Here is a 20,084-nt window from a genome sequence, read left to right as displayed (position 1 = left end):
TAAGATACCAGACACATTTTATCTGCCTTGGAAATTGTTTGGTTTGGTTGTAGGCTTTTCTTACTAATTTTGACTGTTTGTAAATATTAATCGGTAGATATCCATAGATGCGTACAGTTTAGTCCAACTACAGCTCTTCACAAAGACTGAAAGAATGAAAGTTAAAGCAGTCTTAATGTTATTCCTAACAGATTTCTCTCCAAGATGTTGAACATTTTAAGTGGCTAAATAACTTTTTTTTTTTTTTTTTTTTGAGAGAGTGTGTGTACGGGGCTTGGAGGTGGGAGGCCAGAGTGAGAGGGAGAGAGAGAAAGAATCTTAAGCAGGCTCCACATCCAGTGAGGAGCCCAGTGAGGGGCTTGATCTCATGACCTGAGCCAAAATCAAGAGTTGGACCCTTAACCAACTGAGCCACCCAGACGCCCTGCTAAATAACTCTTTATTAAGGAATCTGGTACAAGTCATTTCCTTATTTATAAGAATTCTTTATATATTGTAGATGCCAATCCTTTATTCCATGCATTACACACACACATATATATATATATATATATATATACATATTTTTACTCAGAATTAAGTGTGGGTTTTTTTTGCGGTTTTGTAAAACACATAAACATAGACCTTGAGATTTTTCTTTATATTTTTAAGACATGAGATATTTTAGTATTTTGAAAACTTTGTTTTAAGAAGTATTGCAATTTAATTTAGCATTAAGTGGCATAGTCATACATAATTTTAATTCTTTTTTCTTTTTTTTAAATGCTTTTTTTTTTAAAGATTTTATTTATTTATTCATTTAAGAGAGTGAGAATGAGAGAGAGAGAGAGCACATGAGAGTAGGGAGGGTCAGAGGGAGAAGCAGACTCCCCGCTGAGCAGGGAGCCCGATGCGGGACTCGATCCTGGGACCCCAGGATCATGACCTGAGCCGAAGGCAGTCGCTCAACCAACTGAACCACCCAGGTGCCCTTTTCTTTTTTTTTTTTAAGTTTTATTTATTTAAGTAATCTCTACTCCCAACATGGGGCTCACAACCCCAAGATCAAGAGTTGCACATTCTTCCAACTGAGCCAGCTAAGGTCCCCTTTCCTTTTTTTTAAATTTTGGAAAGGATACTTAACATGAGCTAGCTAGCTATCCTCTTAACAGATATTTAAGTGTGTAATATAGTATTCTTATCTATTGTCGCAATGTTGTACAACAGATCCGTAGAACCTATCTTGCATAACTAACATTTTATACGTGTTGATTAGTAACTCTCCATTTCAGTCTCTCCTAGCCTCTGGCAACCACCATTCTGTTCTTTGCTTCTATGAGTTTGACTATTTTGCATAGTTCATATAAGTGAAATCATGCAGTATTTGTGTTGTGACTGGCTTATTTAACTTAGAACATTCTCAAGGTTCATTCGTGTTGTCATTTGCAGGATTCATTCATTTGCGGGATTTCCTTTTAAGGCTGAATAATCAATTGTATGTGTATACCACATTTTCTTTATCCATTCATATCTTTGTGTCTTTATACATTCACAAGATTGTTTCTGCCTCTTGGCATTTATGAATAGTACCACAATGAACATGGGAATGCTAATATTTCTTAACGATCCTGATTTCAATTGTTTTGGATAAATACCCACAAGATTGCTAAATCATAGGGTAGTTTTGTTTTTTTTTGGTGGGGGAACCTCCCTACTGTTTTCCAAAGTCGTTGTACCATATTTGCATTCCCACCTACAGTGTACAAAGGTTCCAATTTTACCACACCCTCACTAATACTTGTCTTATGTTCTTTTGATAATAGCTGTCATAACAGGTATGAGATGATAGCTCATTGTGGTTTTGATTTGCATTTCCCTGATGACTAGTGACCTTGAACATCTTTCCGTATACCTGTTGGCCATTTGTATATCATCTTTGGAGAATTATTCAAGTTTTTAGCCCATTTAGTAAGATTGGTAGTTTCTTTGCTATTAAGTTGTAGGTGTTCCTTGTATATTTTCTTATATATATATATCAGATACATGGTTTACAAATATTTTCTCCCATTCCATAGGTCGTCTTTTCATTTTTTTGGTGGTTTCCTTTGCTGTGTAGAAGCTTTTTAATTTAGGTAGTCCTACTTGTCTATTTTTGCTTTTGTTTCCTGATTGCAAATGTCTTTGCTCAGTTTTTGACTAGTCTTGTTACAGTTTCTTTTGACATACAAAAATATAATATCTTTATTTGTATGTGTATACATATGTTTTCTGTATGATTTTTGCTTTTTGTGTCCTGCTTGAGAAATCTTTTCCTACGTCAATGTTATATTTTCTTCTTTAACCCTTTAAAGCTTTGCTTTTCACATTTATTTTGGATGTATAATGTGAGGTAGGAAAAATTTTCCCTATGTGATTAGCCATTTGTCCCAGTACCATTTGTTGGGTCAGTTTTTTCTCACTGATTAACAGTGCCATTTCAGTCCTACACATCTCTGTTTTCTGTTCTGTTGGTTCATTTTTTTATTTCTCTAATATCAGGCTATCTTAATTACTATGGCTTTAAGAATAAGTCTTAATGTCAGGTAAGGAAAGTTTCCTTTCTTGGTTTACTTATAAAATTTCTCTTGTCCCTGCTGTTCTTGTTCCTTTGATATTCCATATAAATTTTAGGATCAGACTTTTGAGTCTCCTGAAAATCTCTGTAGGGATTTTGATCAGAAGCATTATAGAGTTTGAATTTATTGAAATTAGTAGATTTGGAGGGAATGGACATCATGTGATCCTGATTTCTTCCACCTAGAAATACAGCCTGTCGTCCCATTTTTTTGTGTGATTTTTTTTAAAGATTTTTATTTATTTATTTGACAGAGATAGCGAGACAGGGAACACAAGCACGGGGGAGCTGGAGAGGGAGAGGCAGGCTCCCCACTGAGCAGGGAGCCCTATGTGGGCACGATCCCAGGATGCTGGCATCATGGCCTGAGCCGAAGGCAGACGTTTAATAACTGAGCCACCAGGCGCCCCTCTTCCATTTTTTTAACGCTCTCCCATTTTTTAAAAAAAGATTTTTTTATTCATCTGAGAGAGAGAGAGGGCCCGGGTCAGGGTGGTGAGGCACAGAGGGAGAGGGAGAGGGAGAAGCAGGGAGCCTGCTGTGGGGCTCCATCCCAGGACCCTGAGATTATGACCTGAACCGAAGGCAGACCCTTAACCGACTGAGCCACCCAGGTGCCCATCTCTTTTTTTAAAAGAGCAGTTTTAAAAAATGTCCTAAAAGAATTCCATTTAGAGCATGTGTAAATATGTTTTATTATATCTTTTCCTAGTAAAACTTTTGTTATACAGATGGATCTTTTCTCCTGTTTCGTAATCTAAGTGATTACTACTAGTGAGTAGGAATAGTACAGATTTTTACGTTAAGGTTGTATTTAGCAACTGTTAACTTATTAGTTCTGATAGTTCCAAATAATTTATCTGTAGATTCTTTAAGACTTATTATGTGGGAAATTATTTTGTTTCATTAATGTAATTTTATTTCTTCTTTAGTGCTTCATGTCATAATTTATTGCATTAACTAGGATCTCTGTCCAGTATTAAATAGCAGGCACCTTTTTCTTGTTCTTGATTTTAAGTAGGAATGCATCTAAAATTTTACTATTAAGTATTATGTTTACTGTAGTTTTTTAACATAGGTATTTTTTGTGTGTCATAATGATATCACTCTGAATTTAAGGTTTCCCCATTAAATGGTTCTGTTGAAATCGGAATCTTTTATGGAATTAAAAATTACATACATTTGATACCATTCCCAGATATTCTGATACTTAAAGTGTAGGCATATTTGTATTTTTAAAAGCATTGTGGGGACGCCTGGGTAGCCTAGTTGTTAAGCGTTTGCCTTTGGCTCAGGTCATGATACCGGGATCCTGGGATTGAGCCCCTCATTGGGCTCCCTGCTCGGCGGGGAGCCTGCTTCTCCCTCTCCCACTCCCCCTGCTTGTGTTCCCTTTCTCACTGTGTCTCTCTCTGTCAAATAAATAAATAAAATCTTAATAAATAAATAAATAAAAGCATTGTGAGTGATCAGGACTTTTTTTGTTTTTGTTTCCATTATGGATGTTGAATTTTATTGGATGGCTTTTCTGCATCAAATGAAATGATCTTTTAAAAATTTTAATTGATAGGGGTGCCTGGGTGGCTCAGTTGTTAAGCGTCTGCCTTCGGCTCAGGTCATGATTCCAGGGTCCTGGGGTCGAGCCCCGCATCGGGCTCCCTGCTCCGCGGGAAGCCTGCTTCTCCCTCTCCCTCCCACTCCCCCTGCTTGTGTTCCCTCTCTCGCTGTCTCTCTCTCTCTCTCTCTCTCTCTGCCAAATAAATAAATAAAAATCTTAAAAAAAATCTATTAAAAATTTTTTTTAATTGATAAAATATGGTGCCCAGTGATAGATTTTCTGTTGTTGAACCCATTCATGCATTTGTGGAGTAAATGAGTAGGCTACCAGTAGTAGTAGCCCAGACATGATATAGGCTGATTAGGAAGGGCTGGATTGATGATAATGACAGTTATAATGGAAACTAGAGAACTGTAATGGGAAAGGGAAGGGAGAAAGCATTTGAAAAGGGCATTAAATTTGATACTAAAATGTTTTAAATCACTTTTGTGATTGTATACCCCATCAGTGAAAAAAATCAAGCATGCATTCCTAGTATATGTATGTTTATTTAAAAACTATGCATGTGGGGCACCTGGGTGGCTCAGTTGGTTAAGTGTCTCACCCTTGGTTTTGGCTCAGGTCATGGTCTCATGGTTGTGAGATCCAGCTCTGCATTGGGCTCCTTGCTCAGCAGGGAGTCTGCTTCTTACCTCTTCCCCTCCCTCTCCCTCTTTCTCTCCAAAATAAATCAATAAATCTTAAATGAGATAAAATAATAAAAACTATGCATGTATTTTACAGTACTTAATACTTTATGTACATTTAAAGCATGCAAAATTTAAGTGAGATAAAGAAATCGTTACTTTAAAAATAAGTTTTGCTTTACTTAATGGTGTATTTTTATTAAAGTTTTAGTAATACTTTTACTAAAACCAATGTTGTTGACTATACTTTCTAGAATTTTTTTTAAAAGATTTACTTATTTTAGAGAGAGCACGCACACACGTTCATGAGTTGGGGGGTAGAGGGAGAGGGAAAGGGAGAGAATCTCAAGCAGACTCCCTGCTGAGCTCAGATCCTGTCACAGGGCTCAGTCTCATGACCCTAAGGTTATGGCCTGAGCCAAAAATCAAGAGTTGGATGCTTAACTGACTGAGCCACCCTAAAATTTTTTAAAATCTTAGTTAACACTGTGACATAATCAAAGATTTGTAACTAAGTTCTCTTTACTTTGGTACTTGATTTTGCTGACTGTCATGGTCAAAAAAGATAATCTACCATACAAAGCTATATATTCAAATGGAAGAAGTATGTCATAGGTTAAGCTTACTAAACTTTTCAGTTCCATTCACTGAATGTCAAAAGGGCTTTTGTTGAAATTTTCATCTTCCCTAATGATGTTATAGTTGTTCTCATAAACCAATCAGAAGTTGTTACAGTGTTTTTAAAGGGCACATTCAAAACCCAGTGTTATTTGGAAGATTTTATTTGTTTTTTATTTTTATTTTTTTTAAGTAAGCTCAACACCCAGTGTGGGGCTTGAACTCAAGACCCTGAGATTAAGAGTCGCATGCTGTACTGACTGAGTGAGGCAGGTGCCCCTATTTGGAAGATTTTAAAACCAATTAGAAAAATCTGTTACCAAGTTTAAAAATATAGATACGAGATTTTTAAAAAATAGGTGACACATACTATTTTTGGTGCAAATTCATAACATCTCTTTAATAAATGCAGTCTCCATAGTTTGAGTTTATTTTAAAAAGATGTTTAGTCTTCACATTGTTAAAATGCCCCCTTTACCTGAAGAGACAGATTAGTATCTGCTGGAAAGCTGCAGAAAATAGTGGTTTACTAGTCTCCTCTTTGGGTGTGAAAACTGGGAAGCTTGCTTGCTGGCTAAGCATAGGATAGATGTGTGTGGAGAGATAACATGGTTATCTTTATAGAAAGGACTGTCATTGGGAGGGTGTCTACACCAAATACAACCTTGTTGTATGTAGCTTTATTATGAAAAACAAATAAAAAAAAGAAAATTCAAAAGGAAAAGAACATCTATTAGGCAGCTGGTATAGTAATGCTTGTTTTTTTATAAAAGAAAAATGAATAAGCAGTTTTCTAGGTTTAACAGTTCTTTTAAAAATTCTGGTATTGAGATACAAGAGCAGACTTCTGTATGGTGCAGTTTTTTGCCCACTACCTGTCTCATTTCTTTTAATGTTTCTGCCATTGAAAGGTCATTGTTCTATAAAATTGACCACTTTGATGAAATTCTGTAATGCATAAGTGGCAGTCCCCATTTGGAATATACCCACTCTTCCCTCTGGATTTCTCTAATACTGCATATGACATATGGCTCCAGCACAGGGCCCCATTGAGGATGTCAAATTGTTCTGTATATTAAATGTTGGAAAGCCTTGTTCCTTTTTGGAAAATGAACATTTTAATATTTTCTTAAACCTACTCTACTTTGGAGGCCGCAACTTTAAACCACATTCCAGTTATAAGTCAGAAAGTTCACAGACTCTTGCTTCTACCCCAGCTTTCAAAAACTAGGTAGTCTAGGTAGAAGAGTCTCTTTGAAAGTCTGAAGAACCTGGGGAAATATTATCATGCTAGGGATTTAAATAATTCTGCAAAATTCTATATTCTCTATATATAACTGCATAAATTAATTTTAAAGGTATAAATAAAGATTTAATAAGCAGTTTTCTTACCAGAATTTATTTAAAAAGTAATGCTATAATTATTTTATAGTTCAGAACTATTTGAAGTTCAGGCTTATTTATTTATTTTTTTTAGAGGGCGTGTATGTGCGAGTGGGGAAGGGGCAGAAGGGGAGAGAGAATCTCAAGCATGGTCCATGCCCAGCGCAGAACCTACATGGGGCTTGATCTCACAACCGTGAAATCATGACCTGAGCCAAAATCAAGAGTTGGATGCTTAACCTACTGAGCCACCCCAGGCATCCTGAAGGTTCAGGCTTTTAAAACAAATTCAGACTAGTCATTTTATTAGCAATTCCAATACTTGAGGTATTAACTTTTCCCCCTCTATGCTTCTTAAGTAATAGGAGTGAAACATCTACATCTGATAACACAGAAACTTATCAGGAGAATACAAGGTAAGCTTTTGAAAATTTTGCTACTTTAGTACATAATATCTGTCACTTTGTAATGGATTTTTTAATTAAAATTTTTTTATTCAATGAAATCATCAGACATAATGCTAGATTAGCAATTAAGAAATAAATGCTACGATGCTTTTATAGAATACATTATATTAGAATAGTTTAGATCTCCTTTTTCACTGTGGTCAGGTTTCTTCCATGCATAATTTAGGTAGAGATGTCAATATTAACTGTCCCTTGCTGAAATTCTGAGGTATTAAACTTCAGTAATGCGATTCAAAATGTTTTGAAATGTCAATCATTCTGATGGTTGTTGCTTTTGTGTTCACTTTTCCTGTGAATTTTGTATGTTAGATTCCTAGAGACTGGGATAGACTAAGTATATGACCTTGATGGGAATCTTTTTAAACTTTTAACTAGAACTTTTGAGTTCTAGATAGAACTATGGTGTGGACACCACAGGGTATTTACAACTTTCAAGGGAGTTACAGTGATTAGATCTATTGGCCTTACACGAATGACTAAATTTAAGTTGTTTGGATATAACTGCTTAATACATGGAACAGCTAGGTTTGTTTTTGTTTAGGCCAAAGGCACCATAAAAAAATGTACTGAAACATTTTAAGGGTACTGTAAACTGAGATTGTTTGGGAACATCTGTTTTAGATCATTTACTGAAAATAGTTTTTTCAACATGAAGGAATCTTTGAATAATAAGTATACTTTTAAAAAAAGAAACTTAATAATTGGTCAAAGGATAAGAAAGTGTCATTTTTATGTTATGATTTCACCTTAAGTACATTTCATTTAAAATTATTTTATAGTTCTTCTGGGCATCCTACCTTTAAGTGTCCCTTGTGTCAAGAATCAAATTTTACCAGACAGCGTTTACTGGATCACTGTAACAGTAATCACCTGTTTCAGATAGTTCCTGTGGTAAGTACCTGTGTTTAAGACAGTCTTCTACTTAAATATGCTCTTCCATTTATTTCACTTCATGTGTATAAGGGAAAGTATTTGATTTAAATTTGGACAGGGCATTATCATTAAGGTAGACTTTTGTCAACAAAAAATTGATGACCATGAAGCAAAATGAGAATTTAAAATTCCAGTAACTCACTTACAGAAAGGGAGATGCTTATTGTAAGGGTAATGTAGGGGGATAGTCTGGAGGAGAGTGAAATGATGAAAGGTGAACTGGGGATTTATTTGAGGAGTGGCAGAACCAACCTCTGTTGGGGCCTCTCCGTTTCTTAGTCTGTAGGATGCAGGCAACTGGATCTGGTCTGATGGATCTGCTGCAGGTGAAAGCACTTATAAATAAGAATAAAGTCAGTAGGTATTTTTAATTGTATCCTTGCAGAATCTAGTATATGAATGCATAAAGCACGGAGTGAAAAGAATCATACTTTCTTTTTGATGCGTGCATATCTTTTTGATGCCATTTTGAGGCTGTGTAAGAAAGGGGTGAGACCTTTTTGATGAATGAGGGAGACAGAGTGGAGTGCGGGATTCCAGCATTGTGTTAATGGTCCTACAAGTCCTCTTTTGGAACATGAGTTACACAGGTAAGTGATTTCAACTGTGGACGGTACGGGAGAAACTGAGCTGGAAGAGATACTTCCTTTTCAGCTGTATATTTTGATATATAAATATTTTATTCAGAAATAAGAGTAGAAGGAAAATTTTACAAATAAGGATTATAGGTATTTCTAAGCAGTTTTAGTTGGTTGTGAAAGAATGTGCCTTAACTACTGAAGCTACCCTTAAACATAGCACTTACATAGCACTAAGGGAGACACACCACCTATTCTGCTCATTAGGGGAGGTTCAGTTACTGAGAAGCAAATACAATTGCCAAAGATCTCTCCAGGAAAAATCTCACATTTAAGGTATTTCATTTGTTTTATATTGCATTGGCAAATTTTTGTTTCTGCATTATTTTCAACACAGCACGAACTTTGGCTAGAGTCCAGTTACCAAAGGTTTCTTCTTCTTTGTTTTGAGAGTATCATCCATTCACTTTTTAGCATGTCCTTCACTTAAAACCTTAAGGATACGATTTAAAGTTTACTTCACTTTCATTTTACTTATAAATTAAGCTAATAATTATAGTTAATTGTGACTCAAATGAGATCACGTACTTGTTAATGTTAGCAACTATGGTATTATTAAAGGTTGGGTGTGATGTTTCTGTTCAAACAGTTGTGTGGTCGGAGATACAAATAACAGAATGTAAATCTCTTTTTATTGTGTTGCTAGATTAGCATAATTTATCTGAGGTTATTTGGTCAGGAAATGATCTTGTCTTGAAATTTGGACCTTAGAAATGGTTTTCATGTAGACATTTTCAGTAACATAAGCTTGTGTTGTTTTAATACTTTCAATAATTAGTATGTTTGTTTATTTTCATTATTTTATACTTAAAACATTCTGTTTCTCATAGACATGTCCTATTTGTGTGTCTCTTCCTTGGGGAGATCCTAGCCAGATTACTAGAAATTTCGTTAGTCATCTAAATCAAAGACATCAGTTTGATTATGGAGAATTTGTGGTAAGTGAAATTCCTTAAGCTTAAGAAAATACCCTGTAAATATTCAAGTTAAATTAACTTTTTCAATCTAAGACTTGAGTTTTGAGACAAGCTATTGTATCATACTGGATGGTTATAGAGCAAGTTTGGTTGTTTTTTTTTTTTTTTTAAGATTTTATTTATTTAATTGACAGAGAGAGAGAGACAGAGAGAGAGGGAACAGAAGCAGGGGGAGTGGGAGAGGGAGAAGCAGGCTTCCTGCGGAGCCGGGAGCCCGATGTGGGGCTCGATCCCAGGACCCTGGGATCATGACCTGAGCCGAAGGCAGACACTTAACCAACTGAGCCACCCACCCAGGCGCCCCTGCAAGTTCGGTTGTTTTTATAATAATATAGGTGAACTTTGGTTTGTGGAAGTGGTAAAAGTTAAATTTACTGTTCACCTCCTATTCTAGAGAGATAATTAATATAAGAGCAAACCCCCAGATAGACAAAATGATGATTTATATGAAAACTGTCTAGATTTAAGGGATAATTGTACCTGCTTAGAGAAGTAAAACTGGTACAACAGATGAAGGAGAATGTATTTCTCATGTAGTATAAGTTGCTTATTCTAATAGATTTCTCATATCTATATATGAGACATATTCTTTTTATTTTTTTTAAAGGTTTTATTTATTTGAGAGAGAGAGTGAATGAGAGAGTGAGAGAGATCACGAGGTGGGGAAGGGACAGAGGCAGAGGGAGAAGCAGGCTTCCCGCTGAGCAGGGAGCCCGATGTGGGCCTCGATCCCATGACTGCAGGATCATGACCGGAGCCGAAGGCAGATGCCCAACTGACTGAGCCACCCGGGCACCCTGAGACACATTCTTTTTAAAAATGAGGGAGCATAATTATTAAATAAAGCCAGGTTGAGTAGATTCTGGTGTTAGTTGATGGCTTTAACAGGGCATGAGGGAAGTTACATAAAAACATCCCTAAAGCAAAACATGGGGTTACTTTCTACCTCCCAAATGTGTCATGATAATTTTTTAAAGAAGTTAGATGACTTTTTATGGTGAAATTACATTTTATTCAACTGCAGTGAATTAAAACCATATCTAATTCAATATTAATCCTGATAAAGAATGGCTGATACTTATTTTCCAGTTTAGGTAAGCACAGGCATGTGCAATTCTGTCAATGGCATGAACAGAATTTACATTTGTTCTCTGCTCTCCAGTGTTGAAATTATATCATTATTGATAAATGTTTTTTTTATTTTGTGGAATTTGCATTTTTAGTCATGCTGTTTTAAAATAACAACTCAAACATAATGTAAAATTTAGGTGTACTTTATGATTTTAGCATTTTTATGAAATATAGATTCTCAAATTCTCATTTTAAGAAAGTTTATTATGGAGAACTGTGATTTGGAAAAACAAAAATATATTTTATGAACCACTTTTGATCTAATTGTCCAGTTGTTTTATTTTGCCACAGAAGAGTATGTAATTTTAATTATTTGAGATTGTCAAGTGGAAGCCTATTTTAAAGCAAACCCGTAGGACATAACTTATAGCAAGTAGAATTAAGTGAAGGAGAGTGGTGTAACTAAGATTGAGTGAGCTATAGTTTTTAGCTATATGTTAGGATTAAGAAGCTGCTGTACAGTTCTCTTAATTCAATAAATGCTTATTTTCTTTAAAATGAATTTATTTTTAGACATTTGACATTCTTTTCTAGAGATGACAGAATTTATTATCAATTAAAATTGTGGGTAACCTTTTAACTGTACTTTTAATTAATTACCTCATCATAAAGCACTATAACTCAAATTTCGTTCTCTCCTGATCCCATTTGTTGTTTATCAGTTATACTTAAATAATTACAGCTGAACTTAATTACTAAGGTTCAGGTATTTAAATCTTATATTTTAAAGGATAGCATAAATTGTAACATACACCATTTCAAGTGTGTGTAATGTATTGGGCAAAGCATTGAGAAGTGGAATATGTCTTTCCTATTGACATGTTAATGTCATTGTTTTTAGAATCTTCAGCTAGATGAGGAAACCCAGTATCAAACTGCTGTTGAAGAATCTTTTCAAGTAAACATCTGAAGGCTATAGAAATCTCTGCATCTTTGTACCTGCAAGTGCCATCTTTAAGGGGAAAACTACATGAAGTCACCGTTTCAGTAACTTGATGTGTCTATTAATAAAAGTAATTCAGTCTGTTGATTTAGTTTTTTAATTAAAAAATAAAGGTGGGCCATCTAAAAACTTGGTCTTCTTGATAAATTAAAAAATGAAAGTTGGGACATTATCTTTAAAAATATTGAAAAGATTATATTCATTAATGTAATGAACAAAAGGGATTCCATGTTGTACTTATCTTTTTTTATATTACACAGTCTTGAATTTTTCCTTATGTTGCTTTTGGAATTTGTTGCAGTTCCTCCCATTGACCTTCTTGTACACAGGTAACACACAGTAGCACATTCTGAAAGATGTGATTGATAGAAACCTACCAAATCTGAGCCAGTTACCAGAGTTGCAGAATGGAGACTTGAAGTGCTAAATGAAACAATCCAAAGGAAACTTTTTTAATACAGATTCTAGCTGAAGAAATTCAACTATAAGAAAATTGTATTTATATAATGTTTAGTATTTTTGAAGACTAGTGAGATTTCTTTAATAATTATAACTCTTTAAAAAGTGAAAGTTCATTGTAAAGATATTTCCTTTTTGTCTTAGAAGGAAATACTAAGAGAAAAAATTATTCTAAGAAATAATTTCTTAGAATTAGTGGGTGGTTGGTAATTTCAAATCCTGTTTGTTTGGCTGACTAATTTGTAAGCCCAGAGTATATTAAGCTGAATTACAGCTCTTTGGCCTCAAAATTTTCAATAGCCAGTATTTCTCCTTAGCTAAGATAAAACTTTTATTAGAAACTTCCAGTTGATGATACCATATTCTACATGTATATTTAGATGAGAGGTTTGGCTTCATCTCAGTTTAGAAATTCATTGAAAGCTAAAGGTGTATATGTATACATGCATACACTTTTGTATGTGTATATGCACACGTTTGCATGCAATTTGTCAGGGTATATACAGAATTTCTATTAAGATTTTAAAAATGGACAAGCAATATGGGATTGAGTGTCTGATTTGATTAACATTTTATATATCACCAAATTTTTAAAAAGTAACAGCCAAATGCTAAGTGATCTAGTTGGCTACTATCACACCTTAAAAGTTGAATTTACACACACATAATTACCTTGTTTATATGGTGCTCATTTGTTATTCTCAAAGATAATGCATGACTATGAAGTAATGAGATGGATGCTACCAACCACTGTTTCACTACTTCTTAGTCAAAACTGGGTTTGTTCTTCGTATTTATTCATAAGAATCATAAAATAATTTGTATTAGAAGCTAAATCAGAGTAAAAGAGGAAGAGTGTATTAGCTGACATTCCATACTAATATGCATTGTTTATGCTTTCTTTAACTAAAAGAACATAAAAGAAAATCTCAGAAGTAGTTTGCTGCTAATATATACATATATTGTATGAAAGGGTATATTTTGGTTTTGTTAAAACCCTTGTTGACTTTTCTACAGTGAACATTTTTTTTAACTTGATTTAATAAAAATGTTAATTTTGCAAGTGGAGTTTTGTAAAAACCTTTTTCAGTCAAAGAAAATGACTATGGTAGTAATAACAATCACCAAAAAAGCCATACATCTTGATGAACATATGCCTTTGTTCTGTCATTCAAAAGAGTGATGTTTACTATGTGCTTGAACATTTTCTCTGCAGTTACATGAGTGTAATTGTAAGAATAGCTGTTTAATGAACTCTTTTTAAAATTTTTGAGCATAGATTTTTCCAGTTTAAAGCAATAACTTTACTACTTTCTTTCAGAGTTAATACTTCCAGTATATCAAGTTTTAAACCATTCTGAGATTTGAGAACTTCTTTAAAGGAAAATTGTAGTAGAGATCATCTTGATGAAATTGTGTTTTGAAGTTTGTGGATTAATTAAATATCAATAATAGTCTTGTGTGTCTTTCCTATAAACTTTTCATAAGGAAAATATTGACTATTTGCTATTACCTGGGAACTCCTCAGTATGGAAATGTTTGTTTAAAATCTCACCTTTTGTCAGTGGATTAGGAATAGGGACAGGGCTTTACAGATTTACAGTTTAAATTCATGAGAAAGTCCTTATTTTTAATATGCTTATAGCTGAGTCAGAATAAAGGAGGGAAACTATTGATTGCTGATACCTAAATTTCACAATACCACTGCTAGGAAAGCTATTTCCCTCAGGAAGTTACAGTTTATGTTGTTAAACAGAGTCTTATTTGAGATGTATTGCTTTATTTTTCAATTAAAAGTGGTTTTCTCCTATTTGTGTGTCTAATTAAAATTTTGTCTAGAGGCAAACATGATAGCATTTAGTTCTTGTAACTCACCCTGGAAGACATGGAGTAGATAACCCATTATTTTGCACTTGAAAAAGTGGATAGGAGAAAGCTACCACATGCTGATGTTATATGTTGGGTTTAACTTTATAAACCTATTTTATCTTTATTTCAAATGTTAATTTATAAGGCTATTTTGTCAAGTGTTACGCAGCAAGATTTTTCAAGTCCTGTTAGCAACCAGGCAGAAAGCTAGTTAACTGGTTAATAAACATTTTTATATGGAGAAGTTACCCTTAAGTAAGATACCAGGGTCGTAAGAATATATTGCCAAATACAATGTCATATACCTTTTGGGTTGCTTAATAAGTATTAATTATGACCTTCACTGAATCAACTTTTATAGAAATCCATTAGGGCTGCTACTCAAAAGAATAAACCTTTTGAGGAAGTGATGACATTCTAGCCTTTGTGACCCAGAAAGCATGTAAATACATGCAGTATAAAACTCATGATAGAAATACGAATAAAGTACTCATTCCATGATACCACTTAGTGTCAATATAATTTTCTGATTTTGCAATACAATTTTGAAAAAAGCGTGGAATGGAAAGGAGTTATGTTAAGAATACAGGAGCCTCAAAAAAATGGGTATTACCACCTGCATTCCCCCGCTCCCCCCAATCTGACAGCAATTGTCCAATCCTGGGGTTGAGAGAGGTGACAGTTGCCACACTCCCACCCCTGAAATGAGAAAGATAAATGTGTGTATTCTGTTATGTACTTAACTGGCAAACTTACATTAAACTATACCGTACAGTTTCCTATGTTTGTAGGAATTCCTGAGAGTATAATGGTGAAGGATATACCATTACAGAATTCTAGATGAGCAGGGCACGGGAGTGAATGTCGATTAGACCTAATCAGATGAATTATAGCCATTCTGTGGAGAGGAAGAAGGAACATATGAAATGTGAATGAAAGGAATTTCCTGGGTGCCTGGGTGGCTCAGATGGTTGGGCGTCTGCCTTCGGCTCGGGTCATGATCCCAGAGTCCTGGGATTGAGTCCTACCTCGGGCTCCCTGCTCTTTGGGAGCCTGCTTCTCCCTCTGCCTCTCTCTCTCTCTCTGTCTCTTATGAATAAATAAATAAAAATCTTAAAAAAAGAAAGGAATTTCCTACCTGTCAATGTGGCAAAATAATGTTACAATAATGTGCACAAAGTGAGCAATAGCCTGAGTAATCAGCGCTTAGATCAAGAAAAAACATTATTAGAATCCCATAAATCCCTTTATTTCTACTTGCAGTCATAACTCGTCACCACCACAAACTTAGAATACCACAGGTTGTTTTGCCTGCTTTTTAGACTTTATAGAAAACGAAGCACAGTAAAAATTCTATCTGGCTATTTTTGTTCAACATTGTTTTTGAGGTTTTTAATATGTAGGTTTTAATTTAGTCAACAGCTACCCTACAGTAACTTGTCTTTTGTCCAGAACAGAAAAGCTAAACAATAGCTTTTGTGAATTTGTGAATGTTAGATACATTGCAAGTGGTTCTTTTCATGTACGTTGGCACCTGAAGGTGCCAACCTATGTAAAAACAAACTGTCTGGCTCCCCCTCCCTCCCTCCCGCCCCCACAAGTAACGGGAAAGACAGGTGAAGAAAGGAGCCAGTGGCCTTCACAGCTCTTACCTGACCTTTTTCCTAAGCTGCATTGTTTATGCTTTTAAGATTTACTTTCAGCAACTTTCATATATACAGTATTATTAGCTGTAATCACCATTTTGTACATTACATCCCCATGACTTACTCCTTTTATAACTGGAAGTTTGTACTGTTTGATCACCTTCACCCATTTTTGCCCATCTCCATCCTCTGGCAACCACCAGTCTGTTCTCAATTTATGAGTTTGGTTTTCGTTTTTTAGATTCCACATACAAGTTAGGTCATACAGTGTTTGTCTTTCTCTGACCTTATTTCACTTAGCATAATGCCCTCAACTTCTAACCATGTTGTTGCAAATGGCATTTCCTTTTTTGTGGCTGAATAGTTGTGTGTGTGTGTGTGTGTAGACACTTAGGTTGTTCCATGTCTTGGCTGTTATAAATGCTGCAATGAACACGGGAGTGTGGATATATCTTTGAGATTCTGATTTTATTTCCTTTGGATATATACCCAGAAATGGAATTGGTGGATCATATGACGGTTCTATTTTTATTTTATTTTATTTTAATTTTAAAGATTTTATTTGAGAGAAAATGAGATAGAGCATGAGAGGGGGGAGGGTCAGAGGGAGAAGCAGATTCCCCGCTGAGCGGGGAACTGATGCGGGACTCGATCCCGGGACTCCAGGATCATGACCTGAGCCGAAGGCAGTCGCTTAACCAACTGAGCCACCCAGGCGCCCATGACGGTTCTATTTTTAATTTTTTGAGAAAACTCCATAATGTTTTTCATAGTGGTTGTACCAACTTACATTCCCACTAACAGTGCACAAGGGCTCCCTTTTCTCCACATCCTCGCCAACACTTGTCGTCTTTAATTTTTTAAAAAGATTTTATTTATTAGAGAGAGAGAGAGCGAGCAGGGGATGGGGGAGGGTCAGAGGGAGAAGCAGACTCCTCGCTGAGCAGGGAGCCCGACGGGGCTGGATCCCAGGACTCCGGATCATGACCTGAGCTGAAGGCAGACGCTTAATGGACTGAGCCACCCAGGCACCCCTATTATGAGCATTGTATTAGAAACCATATTTTCATCAAAATTGTTCAAGAGTATATGAGTATTGATAGCAATTTATATTAGTTATAACCTCTAAAATGTTTTTCATAATTTAGGACCTTCTGTATGACTAGTGAATTTTCTTTTTTAGGTTTGGCTCATTGTCGCTACATATTTTGAATTTGAATTTTGGCATTCAACACATTAGCTGTCCCTCCAAGCTGGATAAACAAGGCCTTCACCTTACTGCACATGACAAAACCAGCCCAGGAGCAAATCATTAAAGACTGCTTTATTCAGATTTCATCTATTAATATTGAGTATGGTTATCAAACCACTTATGAATGTGCTTAAATATTCTAGTCTCCAGCTCTTGCATATTGTTCACAAGGCTAACAACTCTTGATCTACCGGTCCATTAAATGTGTTAAAATATGAAATGTATTTAGTTCAATTTGATTTAGTGAATATACAGTGGGTCATTTTTTAAAATTTTTTTTTAAAGATTTTATTTATTTGACAGAGAGAGATAGAGCAGGAACACAAGCAGGGGGAGCGGGAGAGGGAGAAGCAGGCTTCCCGCCAAGCAGGGAGCCCAATGCGGGGCTCGATCCCAGGACCCTGGGATCATGACCTGAGCCGAAGGCAGACGCTTAACGACTGAGCCACCAGGCGTCCCTACAGTGGGTCATTTAATTACTATTTTCTTTTCTAATTGTTTATAAGCCAGCTACTCTAGAATTTTGTCAAGCAACTTAACTCTTCACTGGTAATTTCTCTCTCTCTGGAAAACAGCTCTATCAGGAATGCTTAAAGGGGCTACATGTGGGATGTTCTATGGTCTTCAGTCGTGATAGGTGTATGATTTCAATAGAGCTGGAAGTTTTTGTTTCTTCTGTTTGTTATTTAGGTCTTGAATATTAGGAAGGACATTCTGATTCTGAAGAAGTATTTCTTGTACAAAATTTGGGAGCAGTTTGATCCAGATAGGGTTTCTTAGGTACTGAGTGGTGCTTATTGAGGGCCTACAATATCATAACACTTTTCAGTGCAAACATGTCTAAATAGAAGATTCTATCTGCAGGCTTATTCCTTTTATATTCCTGATAAATGGCCCTGCTGCTGCTTATGTGATGTGGCCAAATACGTTAAGGAGGCAAGTTGATCTGAGGTTTGTGAAAGCTATAATACAGCAAAAGTTATATTCATTTTAAAGCAGTTTGAATTGGGTTTAAGACATCACATCATTTAATCCAGGGGTGGAAATACATGAAATCAATGGAGGCTGTATCTTTGTTATTCTAAACCTAGGACTTACTGGGGGCACTTGACTGGCTCGGTCAGTGGCGCGTGTGACTCTTGATCTGGGAGTGGGAGTTCGAGCCCCGCGCTGGGCATAGAGTTTACTTTTAAAAAGAAAAGAAAATAAACCTGGGAATATTGGTTTCCTTGTCTCTTGTCTTGCCTTTATCATTGCTCAAGGATTATTTGCGGTAGTTCTATTATAACATCACAAATTGAAAAGTGACTAGTGTCATAACCACCATAGATTGATATTCAACCCACCTTGAGAATATGACAGGGCTGCCCCCCATGGGCTGTATGTCTTAGGTTATCTGTGGAGCCAGGTCCAAAAATCAAAATCTTGAGGTGAAGCCAGAGGTCAACTCATGGATGACTAGGTCAAAAGCACTGAGCCAAGAGGGAAGACACAAACTACAATGAACTGGTTGGGGGATGGAGATGCTTCTAGTCAAAGAAGCAGACCCAGAGCAAGAAAAGAAGGAATGAACTGCATGAGTATGCTGTGGTGTGAGTTAGGTTCAGGTAAACCTTAGCAGAAGGAGATCCTCTGAGCATAGGCACTCCTTTCATTCTTGTCATGCTCCCTAGAGATTGGACGTGAAGCTTTCATGTGGGAGGCTCTCAGCCATTATCGTGGGATTGTCATTTTTACACTGAGAGGCAGTTTATCTGGAACTAGAGAGATGAATTCACACGAAGTAGCTATTTACTTGTACTCAGGTATCTTGAGCTTCCATTCTCCAGTAGCCATGTTTATGGTCAATATTTTCCTGAGAAGAAAAGATGGAAGTCAGATTTGTATCCCGAGAACCTTAATGTTGAAATGTCCCTTCTTTCTTGGATGGCAGTCTCAGAGATGGTACCTGTTTATTCGATAAGGACTCAGTCCTGTCACTTCTCTTTTCTCACTGCAGACTTAATCCCTTATCAAGCATCTCATGTTTGTATGTCGGTGATCCTATTTGTACAGGTTTCAGGTGCCATCTTTGTTAACCAATCTCAAATTTTCATCCACACCTCTCCTCTGAGCACCGGACCGGTGTATCTGAGATCTCTTCAGCGTCTCTGGTTTTGGGGTGCATAGGAATCGCCTCGAGGCCTTGTTAAAACACATTGCTGACCCCAACTTCGAAGTTACTGTATCAGAGGTCTGGATTAAGAATTAATTTGTAATTAATTTGTTTATACCCCTAACAGAACATTACAATTAATTTGTATTAAATCTCTTTCCCAACTAGACCAGTTATTTTCAACACTGCCTGCACTATAGGATCACCTGGAAAACTTTGGAAAAGCAATCATACCAGGTTCCATCTCCAGAGATTTGGATTTATTGGTTTGGGGGAAGGCCCACATGATTCTAATATACTGCCAGTGATTCTTAATCACTGCACTGGGGATGCCTGGCTGGCACAGTCGGTTAAGCATCTTGACTCTTGGTTTTGGCTCAGGCCCTGATCTCAGGGTCGTAACATTGAGCCCTCTGTCAGGCTCCATGTGGAGTCTGCTTAAAACTCTCTGCCCATCCCCCCAACTCATATGCACGTGCGCTCTCTCTCTCAAATAAATAGATTGTAAAAAAAAAAAAAATTACTGCAGCAGACCAGACTATGAAATTTTTGAGGGTGTGATCATGGTGCTCACTTGGTATTGCCCGACTCTTACCACACAGTGGGCAATCAGTCCGTGTGTGTTGAACTGTTTTGTGGCAGTAAGGAGAAATGGCATGGGCTCTCCCTTTGCTGAGGGACTAAGATGTTGAGATGGATGGAGACTTTAAGAAACTGGATTCATTTTAGATACTTATTAAGATGCATGATCAATAAAAATTAACAGACAATATCCA

At 36.1% G+C, this 20,084-nt stretch overlaps 1 protein-coding gene across 3 annotated transcripts in view; it reads left to right on the top strand.

Annotated features, from left to right (window-relative positions):
• RNF138 (ring finger protein 138) overlaps positions 1 to 12,009 on the top strand; it is a 34,707-nt gene extending 22,698 nt beyond the window's left edge. For all 3 annotated transcript variants that reach the window (XM_025886439.2, XM_025886437.2, XM_025886438.2), the window contains 4 exons: positions 7,198 to 7,254; positions 8,085 to 8,196; positions 9,707 to 9,814; positions 11,826 to 12,009. In XM_025886439.2, coding sequence (XP_025742224.1) covers positions 7,198 to 7,254; positions 8,085 to 8,196; positions 9,707 to 9,814; positions 11,826 to 11,894 — 346 coding nt within the window. In that variant the 3' untranslated portion in view covers positions 11,895 to 12,009. The remainder of the gene's footprint in view (positions 1 to 7,197; positions 7,255 to 8,084; positions 8,197 to 9,706; positions 9,815 to 11,825) is intronic.
• Positions 12,010 to 20,084: the final 8,075 nt, after the last annotated feature.

The sequence above is a fragment of the Callorhinus ursinus genome, unplaced genomic scaffold (assembly GCF_003265705.2).
Source record: "Callorhinus ursinus isolate GAN/ISIS: 27379988/994484 unplaced genomic scaffold, GSC_fseal_2.0 scaffold11, whole genome shotgun sequence".
In the NCBI taxonomy this organism is placed as follows: domain Eukaryota; kingdom Metazoa; phylum Chordata; class Mammalia; order Carnivora; family Otariidae; genus Callorhinus; species Callorhinus ursinus.
This window is presented reverse-complemented; position numbering and strand designations above follow the sequence as displayed.